Here is a 21,358-nt window from a genome sequence, read left to right on the forward strand (position 1 = left end):
CCTGTGCGTACAGGTAAACCTGCTGCGGCACACATTTCCGTTTTCGTCGCTCTCATCAGCTTGCAAAGGTCCGAACGGTGTAAGAATATTGCCAAACACGTTGCTCTGAAAGGCGCTACGTCAACCTATATCCATAGCAACGGGGGGTGGTTGTCAACATAATTTCCCTGAACTTTGCGTTCACGGGGAATTGAAAGAAGCGTACGACGAAGCTGGAGAGAATCCTCGGGTTTTCTTTTCTCTTCCTCCTCCCTCGTAACAAACTCGGCGATGCCTCCGTTTGATAGAGCTCAGTTTCCTCGGGTCGGTAGTCGCCGTCAGCATCGCCGTTGGAAAAGGTAGAATAGGTGGAGGGCGAGTCCCCTCTAGGCGCGTGCCTTGCCCCTTGACCCCCTCGTCGTACCTCGTGCGTGACCCCCACCCTCCAGGCCGCCCACTCACCTACCCCGACCCAGTGGCCCGCGGGCCACCCCACCGCGCCCCACCCCTGCGCCGACGGCGAGAGCCGACCCCGCGCGCGCAACCGTCTCCGAGCGTCGCGCTCGTTCGCAGTCCGTCAGTCTATCGGCAACCTGCGTACCATTCGTGTCGTAGTGCTTACGTAACAATATTATTATTATTCTTACTTGCCTGGCCGGTGTGTTCGTTCATTTATAATTGCGGTCCATGTTTTTTCGTTTTCACACTCAATCGACTCGTCTTTTACTCGGTCTCTCCGTTAACCTCTCACCTGAATCGTCACACGTACACACACATACGCATACGTAAAACCGTTCTACACATACACACACAGTCACACGCATATAAACATCAGCAGCTCACAAGTACAAACGACGGTCGCACGCGGCGCGCTTCGAAAAAGAACAGAAGGAAGGAAAACGCGCTAATAACGTCTTCCGCGAATCGCCGTTTACCTGTCTACGCGCAAGTCGTACGCGGATACACGTCCTCCTGGTCGTCGTGGACATCGATTGCTGACACGATTAATCGTATCGTCGACGAAGCGGCGACGCGTCGAGGGAACGGAGTGGGTTCGACACCTTACCGGCTGTACCAGGGCAATCCCGGCGATAGATGAACAAGTGTCGTCGACGAGCCTACCGTTGTAGAGCACGTTCTCTGGGTTCGGCCCTCCTCCACGGGCACGGTGTATCGATTGCTCTAAAATAGACGCGTGGGAACACCTGCAGGCTACATACACATTCTACGTATTGCTCAGACTGTCTCTCTCTCTCTTTCTCCGTCCCGCCTCCCCCCTCTCTTACTTTCTCTCCGTCATTGGTCTTTCTGGACGCCCTTGCAGCGTGTGACAGGTGCATCGAGAAGCCGATAGCAGCACCGCGCTGTCGTAGGGCTGGAGGTGGTGGTGGCGGTGGAGGCGGCGAAGAAGAAACGTAACAGGAAGCGGAAGAAGAAGTGAAATCCAACTGGATATTGCGAGCAAGAGAGAGGGGGAGAACGGAAGGCAACGGAAAGCGACAAAGGGAAGCTTGAAGGGAAAAGGTGGAGAAGGAGGAAGTAGGCGAAACGCCTGAGTTTTCTCTTACGAGTAAAGGGTTATCCCCATTGATACGTCCTGGAGGCGCCTGTCGTCTTCGCCGGTACAACCATAACGCCGCCCGCTTTAAAACGCCCGAGACGGGATACGGTGGATTCCTCGCCGCCACCCGCTCGAACCGCAGCACCCGGAAATCCCGGACCGTCAAGCAAACTCGCTTGCATCATGGACGCGCCGCTCTCTCAGAGTATGGACTCCGTCAACACGGTGGCCACCGGCGAAGACGAGGTACGTGGTAACAAGTATAGCTGGTGATATCGTTAACGACGCGGTACGCAACATGCACACGGGTCCTCCGACCATACGTGCTCTCCCACCCCCTCCAACAGTCGATCGCTTCCTCGTTTTCAAACCATCCCCACTACTCCCTTTTCTCCAGCAACGCCAGCACATGAGTGCCAACACATTCGTAGGGAGAACATCGACATCCTTCCTTCCTTCCTTCCTTCCTTCCTTCCTTCCTATCAACTTACCTTGGTACCTTCCGTCCCATTCTCACGCTCGCCATATTGCAACGTTCCTCTTTCTCCATCGCGCGTGCACCCTGCCGCGTTTCTTCTCTCGCTCTTTCGCCCTATCTCGCTTCCACTCTTTCGCCTTGTTCCATTCCCGTTCTCTTTCTTTCCACGACGGTGGACGTCACGAGAACACGCAGGCGCGCACCGCGCCGCGAACCTTGCGTCGCGGAAGGTGCACGTATACCAGGGGTGCGCAACTCAAATGTTTCCCACAAATTGAGTAAATCGTGATTGCGATTAAGTTTAAGGTTTTCGACCGTGGTATTTAAATTTTTGATTTTTCGGACCTTTCGGGATTTCGAATTGAAACTGTCAGATTTTGATTAGGTGAATTGTAGCGTCTGTGGGGGAGCAATGATAATTTTTGCAAGCTACTTAGCTAGCAACCTTGTTGTAGAACATTTATAGTATTAGTTTACAGATTAGACAAAATTCATTTCATTTTTATCTTTATTTTGAAAATTTATTATCATTGTAGCATATATAGAATATAGTAATCATATACAATTTTAGGGTTTCTTTTTTTTATACAATTGTGATATAAAACATACCAAAGATCAATGAAATTTGGTATGATGACTTTTATATGTGTGATGTTGATTCTGTTCAATTTTTAAGGATATTATATTAATTAGTTAATATATGTATAGACTAATTAATTTAATATCCTCACCCCCTCTTAAAATTTTCTAAAAAATTTAATAGCATCAACATCACATGCATGTATAAAAGTTATCATACAAAACTTCATAATTTTCTGATGAACTACTTCTTAGAGATAAAGAAGCAACTGAAGAAATAAACTGAAGTTTCGTCGCATGGTTTAGTGTCACAATTAGATGCAGTTACGCTGTTCATAGGTTTGATAAAGTGACTTTCAATGGAATGTAAATATCTTGTTAGAGTTTAAATTTTGACCAATAGCAATGTTGCTACCAGCTAAGAAAGTGAAGTTATTAATTAAAAAATGCAGTTATTAATTAGTACAATCAGAAAGGTCTGTAGAAATATCTATTTCTCAAATATTGGTAGTAGTAAAAAAATTGTTTTAATTCTTCCTAACGATTCTTTTATTTTGATTGATTTGTTTTTATGGCGTCATGAGTCATATGTTGTTATCAATTGTTTAAGATGTTTAACAACCATTTCTGTTGCATTTTTAAAAAATATGGGACACCTAGAAAAATTCGTAGAATTCAATAAGTTATTTCGAATAACGTGTCTCCCGAACAAACAGTCGGAAAATGATTATAAACAATATACATATACAACTAGATGTTTAGAAGGGAAGAACGAAACTTTAATCTATCGAGGTATTATACTAATGCTTCATTTAACTATTTCTTCGACGAAGGAGCAATTTGTAGTTTGTCTTTTAGGATGTTCCATACAAAGCTTTAAAACTTTTAAAACTTCTGCAGTGTGGAGATTAATAACATGAAATTTTAAATAATACTCATCGTGTCTCTGAGGAACCATTCGGGGACGATGTTCCTCGAAGTTTCATGTTATAGTTAACTCCTGATGGTTAGACAGATATTCAGTAATATTTCAGTGATCGTGGATGCATGAAATTGTTAATGACGACTATTTTGTGCGAGGCTTTATTAATATTACTAAATATTATTATTTCTGAACAAAATGATTTAATACATTACTATTTCTTTTTAAATGCGAGTAAAGAATCATTCGATACTCGATCGAAATTGGAAACAGACTAAAACTGTTCACATTAAAATATTGACATACAGTGGGTGTAGAAAGTATTCGTACACCGATCAATTTCCAAAAAAACTATGTAAAATTGTAATTTATTAACTTATTTTTTATAAACAATGACATTATACATATTCTCGGAAATCTCTAAAATAGATAGAGTACAAAAAAAAATAGCTATTTATGTAGGTTACAAAATTAACAAAATAAAAAAAACAATTAATCGGTAGAAATATTGAAGCAATAAGTATTCGCACAACTGTTTTATGTTTAGAACTTCATTAAAAAAAAGACATTTACATTAATTTACAAGTATATAATACTTCCTTCGTGGGATTTCCTTTTGATTTTATAATTATTGCAACTCTTCTAAGCGTTAAATTAACTAAATTATTAGTTATTCGAAATGGGATCTTCTTCAATTCCTCTATTAGAGCCATTTTTAAAAGTACTATACTGGAAATTTGAATTCGTATGGAGCAATAAACTAATGTGTTTATGTTATAAACTTTACTGTAAATGGTTCGTCATAAGAATCGTACAAATACTTATTGCTTCTATACTTTTACCCATTTTCGCATTTTTTTGTTAATTTCACAAATTATATTAACTAGTAAATGTTGTTTGGACTAGATCTATCTTAAAGACTTCCGAGAATATGTAAAATATCATTGATTATAAAAAAAGAAGTTCAGAAACTACAATTTCACACAAAAGTTTTTTAGGAAATTGATCGGTGTACGAATACATTCTACACCCACTGTATTTGATGTTAGACATGTACCTATAGTCTTCGAAAACTAATTCTTATTTGGGGGTAGGTAATGTTATCTTAGATTTTGGGTTGTAAACAATTACTATAAACACATTTGTTGTGATATTTGTGAAAGCACAATGTATCAAGAGTGAGATAACCCAATTTGTTTGAAAATATGTTAAATTGTGTCACGAGCCAAATCAACTGTATTAGTAATTAGAGTTTTCTCATATTAGAGGTTTCAAAATGACCAATTTCTTTTTGTTGCGTTTTCTAAAAGTAATAGAATGACTGGGATACACTTGTAAAATTATGTAGAAAAATTCATTAATTCGATAAATAATTGATATTATAACTCAGCTAAAATTTTGAAGTTCAAGGGAAAAGGATTTTGTTTACTATTAGAAACGATCAAGAATGATTGTGAAATTGAAACTTGTTTTTCTAGAGTCGTCGTGCCATTTTGTCAATTTTTGTTCCTTCTTCATGTGAATAGTATTCCAAGAATTTCACACAGATTGTAATTCCACTTCAATGTCTGACTTTGAAGTCGTTTTACGAGGTGTGAGAGTGCGCATAGCGAAGGCACGTTTGTTCCATCGTGTTGCATCTAAAAACATGCAGACATTTGAATGCTTTAAAATTTTAATATGCTATGCATTGATTTCCTAGATGAAAAAGTTCTAAATCCTTGTTCACTAATCAACGAATACATGAGCAACATTTATGCAAGGTCCAGTTTATATTTGATTAAAAAATAATTTCAAAAGTATCCTATATTTCGTAACATTCAAATGAGAACTTACAACTTAGATTTTCTTTGAACAAAAAAAGTGAAAATTGATACATGAAATCACCTCTTCTACTGACAGATAATGGTTTAAAAGAATACTCTACATTCTGGTCACAGCAATTGAATCATGGCACATTATGCATACAAATTTAATTTCAAATTCAATAACATAATGTACGTTTATTTTTTTTGAAACTCTGTGTAATAATATCAAAGTTATGTTTTCTTTTTATTCATACTTAATGATAAACTATCTAAACAGAGTGTAAGAAACTGCGTTAAAATTAAGTTTTTGTATGCCAATGTCCTTATTTAGATACAAATTTTGAATAATAATTAACAGATAAACAACTTTTTATCCATCACAGATTGAATAAATATTAGAATTTAAATTCCAGAATGAAATTATATTTATTATTGAAGGAACATAAATTGATCCGTATAACTGTCCAAATCAAATAGACATCGTGAATAAATCGTGATTTTCTACTGTGTTTTCATTCGTTATCAATTATTTAAATAAAATTTTGCCCATCTCTGGTTAAAGATGTATTCCTAAAATGATTGTCATCTCATTCTTAATATAAACAATTTCTTCATTGTCGAAATCAGTTTCGATATTGTCCCAAAATTAATGGATATTCGATGGGTATACTGTTTGGCAGTGATTACTTTACGATTAAATTTTGATTACGTTTGTAATAATCACACACAATTATCAGATTGATGAGTAATTATAAACCCCATAATTTATAATTGTAAACCACATTTATCAGACTATTAATTGATATCACTAATTATTCATCAGTCGTCAATCATGATTACTAATTACTTAGTAATCATAATCATGGGATGATATTTCTCCTAATACTGGCAATCAGTGACCCACCCTTCTTCATGCTAGAGCTAAGAGTATTCTTTAATTTATTCAAATCAGGATTGCGGGCCATATTGAATCATTCGGAGTGCCGCACACTGTTAGAGATGGGTAAAATTTCATTCGAATAATTGATTACGAATAAAACACTGCGTAGCGAGTCATTCGTGACGTTAATACGATTGAGCCGTTATTTGTTAGTCAAATAAGTATACATACAAATTTATTCGCTCAACGCGAAATACAATTCATTTCGCGATTCAAGTTATAACTTCATTTAATAGAAAAGGAAGTATTGAACTCAACAAGTAGGCTTGTGGCATGTAAAGCAAGACAAATTTGCAGTCTTACTACAAGTTCTGTATTATTCATTTAATATTGCTTCTACAAGAAATTCTTATGTTCTTTTTACCGTATGTATAATTTTAAATTGGGTATGGATAATAGGAAAACCTTGATTCTTATGCTAAATTAGCGTTATGCCATACTTAATTATATAGTAATTATCCCTCGTGTGTAATTCTGTTTCAGTCCATATTGTTTTTTACACTATCGCGTTTTAATAGAGAACTCTATATTTTCATAGAGTTACGCTATCAGCGTAATTGTGGGCACATCAATATAATTACATACATATTTATTCAATTATATAAATTATATAAATCGTATATACCCCGTATTATTTGTATTTTATTTGTAAAATACAATTCTAAAGCCCTTTGTAATTAATATCCTATGGTTATGTTACAATCCAATAACTTTTCAACTTGACAATTTTACAAATTAAAATTCAAACAAATGTTTTACGAAAAATGCTTTGCTTATTTTAAGCGAAGCTTCCTATGTCTACACAACTTGAAAATTCCACTATATGTCGCGGATTGCAACGACATAAGGGCGACGTTGAACTTGTATTAAAAACTAAAATATATATGTCTCATAAAATTGAAAATTGTTTTGTACTCTCAAAATGCACTGAAAGGTGACTCTAACCAAAAAATCGAAAACGCTATATGGACTAAACAAAATACTTCGTCCCACCACAAAATAAATAATTATTTTACGTTTATTTATTAATAATTATTTTATTTATAAATAATTATTTTACATTTATTTATTTTATACCTGGATAGAAATTTTGCCCATCACAAAAGAAATAATTCTTTTACTTTTATTCATTTTATATTTAAATACGAATTTTGACTATCTCTGCACATGCTGCTCTAAACAAATAATTACCTTACGTCTATTTATTTCATACCTGAATAAGAATTTTAGTCCGACTCTGCGCATTTCGCCTCCAAAAACAAATAATTATTTTATTTCTACGCATTTCATACTTAAATAACAATTTTGCCACCCTCTCCACGTGTAGTGTCCCGAAATAGTCTCCTAAACAAATAATTATTTTACGCCTAGATAAGAATCTTGCCGGTCTCTGCGCACACTTCACGCAAAACAAATAATTATTTTACATCTATGTATTTCTTTCGCTGTTTTTTTTGGAGCGCTTCCATTGAAGCGCCAAAACGTGTACGTACACGTTGAGCGTAGACACTGTCGAGACAAAGTGAAATAAAGCGGTATTCAATGATATTGTAGGCGTGATTGTAGACTCAGAAGGTAAACAAAGTATGGACAGAGCAATCATTTCTCAATGAAAATTAAAACTAGAAGATTGAAGTAAATATACGCAATTTTGTAGTGAACTACTATAGTCGCCCATCATATATAGGGTAAACCACCTTAACACATCGAGGGTGGATGATGAGATAAAGACGGAATATCTCGTCTTTAGCAAGCCGAATGTACGCAAGAAAAAAAGAAAGAAAACAAAAAACATCTTTCCAATTATTGACACTTAAATTAATAATTATAATTATGTTATTTAGTGTCACCTTATGGACTTCATGTAAAAAAAATACTGTCCTTTATTTGGTTGCTAAAGTCCTGTCAATATTTAGTATGGATTTTTCACAATAGAATAGATTAGTTACGTTTACCATAGTTTCTTTTTATACATAAAACCGAATTTTGATGAATCATTCAATTAAAACTCCATAAAAATGAGAATACACCTGACCTAGTTATTTTTTGTATCCAGGAGTCAATAATTGATTAGGGTGGCGATTGAATTAAGGAACCCCATGCCAATAATGGGATATTAGTTTATTATTTATCAAATTTAAAAAGATTTCATGATTTATTAAATTTCTGATTTATACTAGACAGTACGACAGTGTAAAAAAAAGGAACAAACAACTTCAATTTTGATAAATTCCTTTTTTATTTTATTTTTTTATACGATCATCTCTTAAAGTGTCAATAATAGTTTACTTTATATACGAATAATATAAAGTGTAACAAACTTGATTTTATATAAAGTCATTTAGTTTACATTATATCCAACTAATATTAATCCATGTCTATTGCATAGAAATCAGTCATTTAATTATTTGAAAACACTAAATATTGTACATTAATCATATACATTTGGCAGTAGTTGGCAATGTTTCTAAAACCGGAAAAAACGACATTACTTATGATACTAGTTACTTATTGTACTAGTTATAAGTCGAAGAAAGCCTTGTTAATACCACCGTGCTATAATAGTACTCGATAATAGTATATCCACCAATAGAACGACGATGTAAACAAACTCGCATTTCCAACATTCTTAAGAAATTCGGTCACTGAATACCCTGTATAATTAGGAATTTCTTTGGCTTGAATTATAGATCTATTTTAAGTGGAACTCTTAAAAAAATAATAAGATAATGGCATATCGCTTACCTGTACTTACAACAAATACGCGTCATTAGTACACATAGTGCATTACACATTTTATAGTTACGAATATGGGACGATATACAGTGTGGTATTCCAGTAGAGTTTGTTTATTGTTTCGAAGCTTTATTTTGAACTTTTTTCTGAAAATTGATCAACTACTACTATCGTTACCTTACAAGAAAAATACTAGACACGTATTTTCTATGTCAACTAATATTTATGTTTAAGGGATGAAAACTACCCTCGATGTTGCGAACGAAATCCCTTTTTAATTATATTTCTCACAAACTGACGTAAGTAGGAAAAAAGTTTGATTTTTAACGAACAATAGCATGGTTTGAAACACGTTTTTCAAGAAATATTTGCGAAATAGCGATGAGGTTGTCTACAGTGGCCCAACCTGTGTCTTGATAACATTTCTATTCAGACCACGTTATTGTTTATTCAAAAACCAAACGTTTTTTTCGTATTCAACATTTTTTTCTATCTACGTCAATTTTTGAGAAATTTAATTGAAATGGTATTTAATTGACACGAGGGTAGTTTTCACCCCTTGAAAACGTGAATATCGGCTGATATAAAAAAATACGTGAATAATATTTTCCAATGCTTCATCTGTTTACCAAGTTTCATAAAAATTGGCGTGGTTCAGCTGGGTGATTTTCTGTACAGGGCGACAATAGCAATAGTAGATCATTTGTTAAAGGAAAGGTTAAAAATAAGAGTTCTAAGAAACAAATAAACTCTACTGAAATACTACAGTATATGTTGCCCTACATTGATAACTCTGAAATGTGTAATGAACTATGTGTATTAATGACGCATTTCTTTTTTAAGTGCAGGTAAGTGATATGCCATTACCTTGTTATTTCCTTAAGAGTTTCGCTTAGAATAGGTTTATAGTTCAAGCTAATAAAAGTTTTCAACTATATAAGTATTTAAATAAATTCAATGATTAATACATTTAGTTTGTGATTTGTGATTTATCATTATATTCCTTGAACATATGTTTCAATTGGTAAAAAACTACGTGTTTATTATTTATCATTGCTCTGCCTGTAGTTTCATTGAAATTGTCAGGTTACAATTGGCTGATGTTCTTTCTTAGTTTCTTTTATTAAATATAATCAATTTTGGGTTAGTACCTAAATGATTGATAAGGCATCATTCGTTGGGTTCCGAGGAATTATAAACTGACAATCATTTATCACCAATATAATAGGAAAGAAATTAAAAAGAACAGATAGAGTAGCAGTAGACAGCTCATATTCACCTTTACGCTTATCATGAGTGTTAATTCATATTTATGTGAGTGATGGACTCACTAAATTATAGTATATTTGTATATGTATATGTATAGCATATACACTAGACTGACAATGTGTAGATTATGTGATAGACTTCATATATTACGCACTTATTTCGAAGTTTTTATAATTTGAAATCAACAATTCTCAATTTTTGGCTTTTTGTGTACTATCTTCTTCATCATCTTCTTCACTACTTTTCCCATCAAATTAGTGACTAATAATTAAGAGTTTCTAATTCCTCAAAACCTAATAAAAACCATATCGATAACTTAGGTGCCCTAACTACTACAGAATCGACCGTTCTTCAACATCCTCCTTTCGTCCACTGTAGATCACAAGACGCGGTAGCGTCTGCTACCAAGTTGTTTATCCTCAGCGGTGCGTATCTCATACTACCTTCAGAGGCGGTGGCATGCGTGTACGCAGCTACAGTACGGATTTAGCGATCTCGAGGTACTCGAGCTATAGGGGGATCGGTGGGCCCCACCAGACATGCGAACGAATGTAATGTAATAAGCTAAGAAATAGTATAAAGCATCGTAAATGGAAAAAAGAATAAAAAAAAAAAAAATATGAAAAAGAACTCACCGATCTACAAGGTTGGCAATTTCTAACAAGCAAGACTGGACCGATAGGTGTAATAATCAATGTAAAACAAATTACGTACCCTTATTAGGTTGACCAAAAGGTTCGAAGGGTTTATGGTAATTGTTGCCTCTGCAATTCGGATAGTTACTAACTTCACAAGGACTTCCATAAACAAGGAATCATAAATTTGTTCAAAAAATAGGGTAAGATCACACAACAAAGTGGACAATATGCAAATATATTTCCTTGTCTAACAAAAACTTAACAAAATAAACAAACAAACATAGAAGCTTTAGATTTCTTTCTTTTTTAAGAATGTCACCCGCGTTTGCGCATGCGTCCCGTATGTTATGCATCCCCGAGGTGCACGCAACTATTCGCGCGTATCTTGAGGTCGGGAGGGAACTCCCCCTCGCACTTGGTGGCATGTGCACAGCCGCAGGCCGTCGGCGTTAGCGTGGAGAAGGCGGGAATTCGATCGTGCGCGGCGCACAACAGTGTGCCGCAGGTGACTCGTTTCCATCGTCCGCTCGATCGGACGGTTGCTTGGCTGGCTGGCTGCCTAGCCTGGTTAGCACAGGCTTCCTTCCTCGCCAGCCGGAGCACCTGAGAGAGTGACGCGCCAAGCCAGACCACGCTTGTTATTGATTTTTCCGCAACACGAGAGCCGCACCGAGGGCTCTCCGTTGTACGGTGTGTGTCACGTCATATGGTGACGGGCTATTCTTTCGCCATGCGACCTACACGCACTCGGGTGCGCGACCCGCGACGAACGTTTCGTCCTTACGAGGGAAAGGTTTCTGGGACCCCTAGGTGCGACCCTGAACTTGCAGGTTGGGGGGCAGAGTTGGGCATAACGTTAGGTTTTGAAAACACCCATGAAACCCCCACAGGGAAATTGTAAACCAATAGTCTAAGAGCTGACTACGAAAATCAGGAATGATAAGGTGCAGCGAAAATTTGTATCTAAAAACACTCCTTACTAGATAACAAAGACAACAGCGCTGCAGCCAGAAGTCGCTCCCGGGGCTGGAAGTGTGGGCGGGCGGTCAAACGTGTTAATTTTTAATCAAAATAAAATCTTTGAGTGCAGCCCTGAAATTTTGTGTAGTTATAGTTTTTAACTGTAGAAATCACGTAAAGCTATTGCCAGAAGTCTAGGTCGGGGCTTAAATGTTGTTAGAAGTCGATAAAGTTGTAAAAAGATTGTTTAAATTTTAATGACAAGGTGCAGTTCTGGCGAATTCGAAAAAAAGAACAATACAAATTATGGGATTTGAAGATTATAAAAATTATGCGATAAATAAAATCAAATTGATTTTATTTGTATTGTTCTTTTTTGTATGCATTTCCCGCACCTTAGCTTCTGTCATTGCATATGTAGTTAACTAATAGTATAAATAATAAGAAAAACACATTGCCAGAACTGCACCTCATTATTTAAATTTTAAAGAATTGCTTTCCTGTTTACCAACGTATGACGATATTATCATTTTTCATGTACTTAGCCACCATTCTGTCTTCTGGCAATTGTTATACAGGTTTTTAAAGCAATAAATAATATGAAAACGAATTCGCCAGAACTGCTATTTTTTTTACAACTTGATCGACTTCTGGCAACATTTAAGCCTCGACCTAGACTTCTGGCAATAGCTTTACGCGATTTCTACAGTTAAAAACTATACCTACACAAAATTTCAGGGCTGCACTCATAGATTTTATTTTGATTAAAAATTAACATGTTTGACCGCCCGCCCACGCTTCCAGCCCCGGTAGCGACTTCTGGCTGAGCGCTATTGTCTTTGTTATCTAGTAAGGAGTGTTTTTAGATACAAATTTTTGCTGCACCTTATCATTCCTGATTTTCGTAGCCAACTCTCCGTCTATAACAGCGATAAATGAATGAACGTCAGGTTTCGAATAAACCTGAAGTTTGTCGATGTATTTGTCTCGTTTCCTTCCTTAGGAAATGTTTATAAAAGGAAATGGGACAACCATATCGACAAGATTCAGGTTTACTCGTGGCTTAGGGTTTTGACCAACTTAGATTGGCCAAAACTTTAGTTGCTCAAGCTTAACCCGCCTGCGCTCAAGGTATTTTTCTATAGAATCAAACTTCAAAAAAGTAAAAAAATTACGCCAAGTACATGAAAAAGTGGAGGACTTAAAGAGTAATCATAGAAAAATAGAAGATCCCCCTAAAAAAATTCAAGAAAGTAAAAAAAGAAGTAAAATCGAAATGAGCTGCCAGTACATGCAGGTGCTTTCCAGCAAAGTGCAAAGGCGACACTGTATAACACAATGAAAAATTCGCCTAGATGTCCGTGGCCTGGAAGTCAAAAATGCTTGGCGTGGCCAGTCAAGGTCAAGGTTTTGATGAATAAGAATTATTGTAAAATGTAAAATAATGAAAATGTACTCATATTGTCAGCGTTTCAAACTGACAAATTATTTGGAAGCCTGTGAGAGGAGGGGTATCTGCGTCAATGAATGTCCTTAGCAATATTTTAAAACACAATAAAATGAAAATGTACTCATATTGTCAAAGTTTTAAATTGACAAATTATGTGGAAGTCTGCGAGAGAGAAAGTATGGGTATTGATGATCTGAGAATGCTTTGCCTGGCCACGCCAAGCATTTGACTTCCAGGCCACGGACATCTAGGCGAATTTTTCATTGTGTTATACAGTGTCGTCTTTGCACTTTGCTGGAAAGCACCTTCATGTACTGTCAGCTCATTTCGATTTTACTTCTTTTTTTACTTTCTTGAATTTTTTTTAGGGGGATCTTCTATTTTTCTATGATTACTCTTTAAGTCCTCCACTTTTTCATGTACTTGGCGTAATTTTTTTACTTTTTTGAAGTTTTTTATGGAGATCTCACTTCTTTTTACAAAGATAATTTGTATAGTCTATGACTTCAAATAATAGAAAATGGGAGATCAGTTTGAATCCTTTAAGGTTTCAAAAGCACACAGAACGCATGGCAGAAAGTCTTGTTGCAAGAAACCAAATGTCACAAATCCAAACTGACAGTTACAGGTTAGAAATGAACGAGCGGCATGAGTGACAGCCATATTACAATTCCGACCGACGAGCCTTGCCGACTGATTCCGAGAGTCGACGAATCGACGAATGGCCTTAGCTCCTTTTGGCTAAGTGTTGACGAAAAGAATAAGAATAAGAATAAGAATCAGAATCAGAATCAGAAGAAAAATCTACAATTTCTGACCGATTCATGACATGATATTACGATATCTCAGTTGTACATAGACCGATTTTATTGATTTTGGTTTCATTAGAAAGCTTATATGCGATATACATTAGAAAAATGCCTTTAGATTTAGAAAATACAGCAGGCGTGACGAGATATTAATGACAGAAGTTTCGGGTTAGGTTGGAATTGCAGTTTTATGAGTAGAAGATACGTGGTAGCGCCGGCGCCAGTATACACGGTGGCGTATAATTTTTCATGTACTTGGCGTCGAGACGCTACCGCGTCTCTAGATCCAGTCCATCTTTATAGGAAATTTCTGTGAAACCAAAAACTCTACTTCGAAGAGAAATATATCTATGAACGTTCATGACTTAATGTATTATTATTAACTTCCCGATTTATAGGGAAGTTATTGTATTTTCCTCTAAAATGAAAAATCGATTTTTGACCAGATCTCCATGTTTCAAGGTCATTGGAGTAATTTTAGCCTATTTTTAACAAATTGTTCGTGTGCGCGCGCGCGCGTGTGTGTGCGTGCGTGCGCGTATGTGTGTGCGTGCGTATGTATGTACCTATGTAAACAAATTTTCCGTTAACGTTTTCTAAAAAACTAATAGCGAGATAAAAATGATCGATGATGCAATCGATGTCTATCAATCTAACTTAGAGCTGATTAGATTTTGTTCTAATTCGGCCCAGTAGTTTTTTAGTTTTTTTAAGAAAAATTAACTCAATAACGCAATCTAAACGGAAGAATATAAATTTATGAGCGAATAACTAAACGGAAATAATATATACACATGTATTACTATTATTACATTTGAATGCATATGTATACGACATGTACTAGGTGCGCAACTAAGTTTCCGGGTTTTTTTCGATGAAATAAACACCGAAATATCAAAGGAAATACAACAAATTATTTATTCAAAATATCGTCCATCGCTAGCTACACATTTTTGCCACCTATCTGGCAATACATTAATACTCTGACGATAAAACGACGTATCTTTGGACCGAAACCATTCGTTCAACCAATTTTGCACTTCTTCAAAGTTTTTAATTGAAGTTTTGGCAAACCATGTGCCATTGATCGAAACAAGTGGTAATCTGAAGGTGCTAGGGTCTTAGGGTTTGAAAAATTCTATTGAATGATCGTGTCCGTTTGACCTTCAAAGGACCGGTCAAAGTCACGTCAAGGTCAACATGATTTTTTTAATGAAACACTTCATTTTTTATCATGCACTGTGAAAGCTGGCTATGAGACCTTTTCAAAACACTAGTTTCAAACATTTTTTTTATTTGCGATAGATGGCGCTGTAATCGGAAATCGGGAAGTTCCTTGTGTGGCCCTTAAAGGGTCGCACACAAAATAAACATGAATAGCTATATGAATTAAGCGAGCAAGAACAACCCTACTCGCGAGCTCGCGAAGCGAGCGAACAACAATAACCAGCTAGTTTCAATTAATAATTAGCTGTATTCTGATATAAGTGAAATTGAAATTGTGCGTTCACAAAATCACTTTTAAATCACATATGTCGCCCTAGAGGCGCCACTCGAGCGCAAAGGATTAATTTGCCACATGAAACATTTGAAAAGGGTCATGTATTGTAATATGATGCAAACCTTGTTTATTAATTAAATAATAACTAAGGTATCAAAGAGAAAAACTTCTTTCTCTCGATAATCATAATAAAATAATTTTTTGGAACAAAATTTAACCGACTTCGAAAAAGGTGCAGTGAAAAGTATGAAATAATTTCTAGTCAATTTATATGAATACGCACTAGCTCTAGATATAATTGCTTAAAAGTATGGGAAAATGCAGTGAAAAGTGTGAAATAATTTCTATTTAAACTGCATTGTTATTCACCATCGTTTGATGAATTTAGTTAAATTATTAAACACATTATATTAAATCTAATGCACCTTTTTCGGGTATATTTGATTATTACTAGTGGAGTATCTATTTCTTAGATATTTTCTTCATTATTTAATTAATCTACACTGTTTTGACCACGCCTTTTAATAATTTTAATTTTAATTTTAATTTTCATAATTTGAATCGTACGTACAACTGTATTTTTGTAATTAGAGGGCGAAAGAACAAAATAATTTATCAATAAAATTGATTCTCTATTACAACAGATTTCTATTGTAATATGATTTAATTTTTATAATTTAATAAAAGAATATCGTAATAGAATCAATTCTCTATTACAGTTGTTTACAAAATTTGAAGAAAACCACGGTTAACGATTAAGTGATTTCAAGAAGAAGTTTAAAGTATACAGATCAAAATAACCAGCTTTATAAACGTAATCTTAAAATTAGGTATGTATTAGCCATATTCAACGCTCAACAATTCGTAAATTTCGAAATCGTATATTCAGGAAACCATGATGGCCGGCTTCGATATTTCGGTTTTCATCGCTATTCAAACCCTCGTTGACCAGTCTGAAACACGTAGATGCTACCTTCCCGTACATGTACATAAGTCCTTGATAATTCGTACATCGGAGTTATCGGCGTACAACGATTTTCCTCGTACGATACTCGCAGATCCGAGGTTAAACCTCTCTAACACGATCCAGAGTTTGCTATGCCTCGTAATCCCCTTCGTCGATCGTTCAACCCGTCGCGTTATCAACTCGCACATGTCTCGCGAATTCTCGATTAACTTTCACCCGCACGGGACCGTTTCTAGAACGCCGTCTTTGTGGTAGCCCTCGCTGGTTGGTTTGTCGTGATTGCTCGAGGTGGTTCCGTCCTTTGATCTAGAACGCGAGGCACAAGGCGCGCATATCGATCATCGTTCAAATCCACGCGACGCACAGTAGCGGCCAGAGATGAGCGGAACTTTATTCGCGTAACTCAGTGGTCCTGGACCTTTTTAACCACGTGACATGCTTTGATAGATGTTTCTGAGTCTCTCTTTGCGCACAACAGAGATTAGTGTTGTTTGAATACATTTTTATTCGAATAGGGTATCGAATACATTTTTATTTGAATAAAGTATCGAATAGATTTGTATTCGAATAAAATATCGAATACATTTGTATTCGACAAAAACATTTCTCTGTGTTTATCTGATGATGTGTTTGTTTTAATATTAAGTTATTAAATAACAATAATGTACCTACAATATTTTGTACAATATTTTACATAATAATTTATTATATACAATCGATTATGTTGTATAGCATTTGGTGCAATATTTAACGTAATAATTTATATTATACAATTGAATAATTTGTATGATGTTTTATACTAAAAATACAAGCAAAAATGTATGAGTCAAATGATAAGTGATCGAGACGTTTATAATATTTTTACATTTAAAACGTGATGTTTGTTTTGGATTAAAGTTCTTTAATTGGAACAATAATTAATCTAAACAATTACTCTAAAAACACTGGGTTTGTACAAAAATAACTATATAAATTCCTATAGTAGGTATTCGAAAAAAGAGAAATGCTTATACTATGGAATTGATTTTTCAGTCACTAGGAGTTAGTAGAAGTTAGAAGTCCTTGATATTAAAACATATTAAACTCTATAATTATTAAAAGATTCAAAGAAAAGTTAAACACACAAGCAATCCATATGATCTACTAGTTGAATAAAAATGAGGATTAGAATGATAGAACTATAACATATTTCACGTTGGACGAGCAGAAACTTGTCCGCACAACTGTTCGGTCGAATGAATTGTCGCGAATAAATCACTGTACCGTATTCTTATTGGCCATCCGTTATTCGAATGAAATCGTTGTCCATCCCTGTCCGAGTATAATTTATTATCCGCTGAAACGCGCATCTCCAGGCGTCTCGATTCGGTCACACGTTCGCGATCGATTTTCGATCGAACCGCGACCGCGATTCCGCCACGGTGAAAATCGTGATTTTCTCGCTCGGTCGCGTTCTCGCGGTGGTTTGTCATCTGGATCAAGAAGAGTGATCTATCGAACGGGAACGGCCGGCTCAAGCAGGAAACTTGGCCATCGTTTTGCTCGATTTCCTTTTACGATTCCTTCAAGCTCGCGTCTTCTTCCGCATTGCCAGCGAACAGGAACGGCGACTCTCGACCGAACCCCCATTAACGATTCTGACAAATATCGACAGCTTGATATGGCTGATAAAAAATTCAAATGACTGTAATATATAGCATGATTGAACATGTTCCTAATATATTTATTTTTAAACGTTTCGACCTTGGTTTCTTTGGTCTTCTTTGGTAATAAATTATTTTGGCAATATCTAATGATGATAGAAATAAGTTATTAGTTGGATAGGAAGTTTTTTCGATATGTAGAACAGTATTCGATAATAGCGAATAGCATAAGCAAATGTTTTGTAACAGAAAAAGTTGATATCTAGTTATTATGGTAATCACAATTTCAGTTGAAATGGTAATTAGATATATAGTGTGTGCAATGATTGTAGGAATAAATTATTAACTGGATAGGAAGCCTTTTCGATATGTAGAATAGTATTCGATAATAGCGAATAGCATAAGCAAATGTTTTGTAACAGAAAAAGTTGATATCTAGTTATTATGGTAATCACAATTTCAGTTGAAATGGTGATTAGACGTATAGGTTCTTTTTTAGAATACGTAAATTTATCTGTATATTATCTGTATATTATCTATTATCTGTAATATTATTATAATATTATTATATTATCTGTACTGTACGAATAGTCAAGTAATAATTCGACCAGTTTACGAGTAATCGAATGCTCGAACAGTATTCGAATTACATCCACCGTATATTCGACTCGCAAAAGCGTTCGGATAGATTGGAATCCTGAAAAATCCGACGAGTAGATTCAGGCCTGTTGGAAATTTCAAGTTTTGACGCGATTCTGGTCGGGCATGTTCCCGCCTCGCTGGGTGGAAACTGGAAAGTAAGCCGCGTAATAAAAATTATACACTCTCATCGTCGACTCGCGGAGTTGGTAATTAAAATTTAACCGCTGATCTTGAGATAAAAAGCGTGTACCGACGAAGCTTTTTTCGGGGAAGTTGCGCGATTTCCCTCTGTTTCCCTTTTCCGTCCCCGTTGGTTCCTCTTCTTGGTTCTCGTTTTTTTCTTTTCCTTTTTTTTTTTTTGTTGTTTGCCACCGCTATCCCCCCTACGCCTTTTACGTCTCTGCGTTGCTGGCTTGCTGGAGGAAAACTACGAGAGGAAAATTTAATTCTCGCAACACCGTGGATAAAAACGTATTTGTTGCGCGATGAGTCCGCGCGCGGATGTAACGAGTAGACGCTTTTACATTTCCCACGACTCTTTCCCGCAAATGGGCTTTGCTTCTCTTTTGCTCTCTGTTTGATTTTTTTTATTTATTCTTTTTTTTCTGGTTATTTATTCGCATCAGTACAAAGCGAAATAACTATTGTCGGATTTTCGGTACGGGTCAAACAAATCGAGAAAAAAAAAAGCAAAATCGTTGGAGCAGATGACCCAATTAGCGGAGGGACAATAATCGGAATTGTTATGCACGGTGTCGGAAGAATAGCTCTCCCCGATATATTTTCCATTGTCGGGGAGTTTCGCGATAGTTTGCCATTGAAGTTTAATTAAGACTCAATTTTTTACGGTTGCGATTCGAGGAACAGGAAATTCGGAAGCTTAGATCTTTTATTCGTTAGCTTGATGAAGTTTAGGATAGGAAATAGTTTGAATATAGAAATCAGTTTAACCACAAACACGCAATATATATTTTTTCTATAGATGATAACAGTTATCGTTTATGGAATATTCGAATAACTTTTTTGTAATTGGGGTTACTATTAAGATTTCGATGAAATAATATTTAAACTATTTTTCGCAGATTTCGAAAATGATCTTAGTATAATGTCACATGTATAATAACTATAAAACTATATTTTAATAATCCATTTGATTATTTCCTTTTGGATGATCCAATATCAAGTTACCGTGTCAATCATGGAAAAGAGAACTTTCATGTGGCTATTATAGTCTAACATGTATATTATGGAGAATAAACATTAATATTCCACAATTATTTGTTGCGTGGAATAAAACTTCTTAAAAAGAATCGTCTTTTTTCGCGGGTACGATAATAGTCTCTCAACGTGACGTGGAATAGTGTACCACAACTTCGAAACAAATTGAACAGGACAATCGTAAATGTAACACAATCTTCTATATACATGCATAATTAAACATACCCAATTTAAAAAATATATGTCAAGTATATTGGCTGCAAAAAAATGATGAAAATCACCTCGAAGCTGCTAAAAAAAAGACCCCCTTCAATCAAAATCGAGTTAAAAAGAATCTATCGCACAAATCAGGGGATTCGTGTATTCGAATAGTGTTCGAATTACGTTTGAATTCATAAATACCTCCACAAATAGTTGCAGTTCCGGTTATGGGGACCGCTCCGGAATTTCAAACAGGATAGCATCAATAATACGATCATCTATAAGCATCGTTTACGGATGATAATTGAGGGAGGGAAACCTCACCCTCTCTTCCCCCCACCCCTCTCTCTCTCACTCTTTCGATATCAATTCGTCGATTTAACCTGTTTAACGAACCCTCTTCGCTGGCTCATCAAACAGTTGGGAAAATAAGATCCGCGCGAACTTCGTAGCCCGTTCGCGGTCAATTAGTTTCGAACTAGCTGCTGGTCGGAATTTTTAATAGCTCCCGGGTGGTCTCTCGTCGAAAACACCGGGTTAATTTTCACGAGAACGCCAACGATGAAGAAGGGACTGCAGTTGGGGAAGTTCAAGGGTCGTTCGAATTATTTTAATCCCTCGCGCGGGGGTGCGGAGACCGCGATCTGCATCGGAACGCCGACATTCGCATACCGCGAATGATTTTCCATCGAACACCGACGCAGGCCCTCTCGCAAGGGAACCACTCGACTTTTCGCCTCCCCACCGATTTTAACCTACTTTTCCTGGGAAGGTAGATTGGGGGTCTCTGTTGCTATGCGTGAAATATTAAGAGCGATACCTCGATAATTCCAGAGATAGGTACACGGACAGTACTGTGCAAAAGTCTTGAGCCATCATGTGAAGCTTGCATTTGAGGTAATTGTTTTCCGGATTTATTTAGCGTAGGATCTTAACAAAACTTCACCCGACTGTTATTTGATCAAATATGAATTATATGAACCTATTTCGATTTAAATTGACTACCCTAGGGTAATTATAGAGAACAGGTACATCCTCACCGATTTCTAGGATTTTT

General features: G+C 36.1%; 1 protein-coding gene across 4 annotated transcripts in view; it reads left to right on the forward strand.

The window, feature by feature from the left end:
- The first annotated feature begins 516 nt into the window (after positions 1–516).
- LOC128881617 (protein couch potato-like) overlaps positions 517–21,358 on the forward strand; it is a 363,315-nt gene continuing 342,473 nt past the window's right edge. For all 4 annotated transcript variants that reach the window (XR_008458132.1, XM_054132875.1, XM_054132869.1 and 1 more), the window contains exon 1: positions 517–1,786. Coding sequence is in view for 3 of the 4 variants with exons in the window: in XM_054132875.1 (XP_053988850.1) it covers positions 1,724–1,786 (63 nt within the window). In the remaining variant the exon portion in view is untranslated. The remainder of the gene's footprint in view (positions 1,787–21,358) is intronic.

This window comes from Hylaeus volcanicus, chromosome 1, assembly GCF_026283585.1.
Source record: "Hylaeus volcanicus isolate JK05 chromosome 1, UHH_iyHylVolc1.0_haploid, whole genome shotgun sequence".
Taxonomy (NCBI): domain Eukaryota; kingdom Metazoa; phylum Arthropoda; class Insecta; order Hymenoptera; family Colletidae; genus Hylaeus; species Hylaeus volcanicus.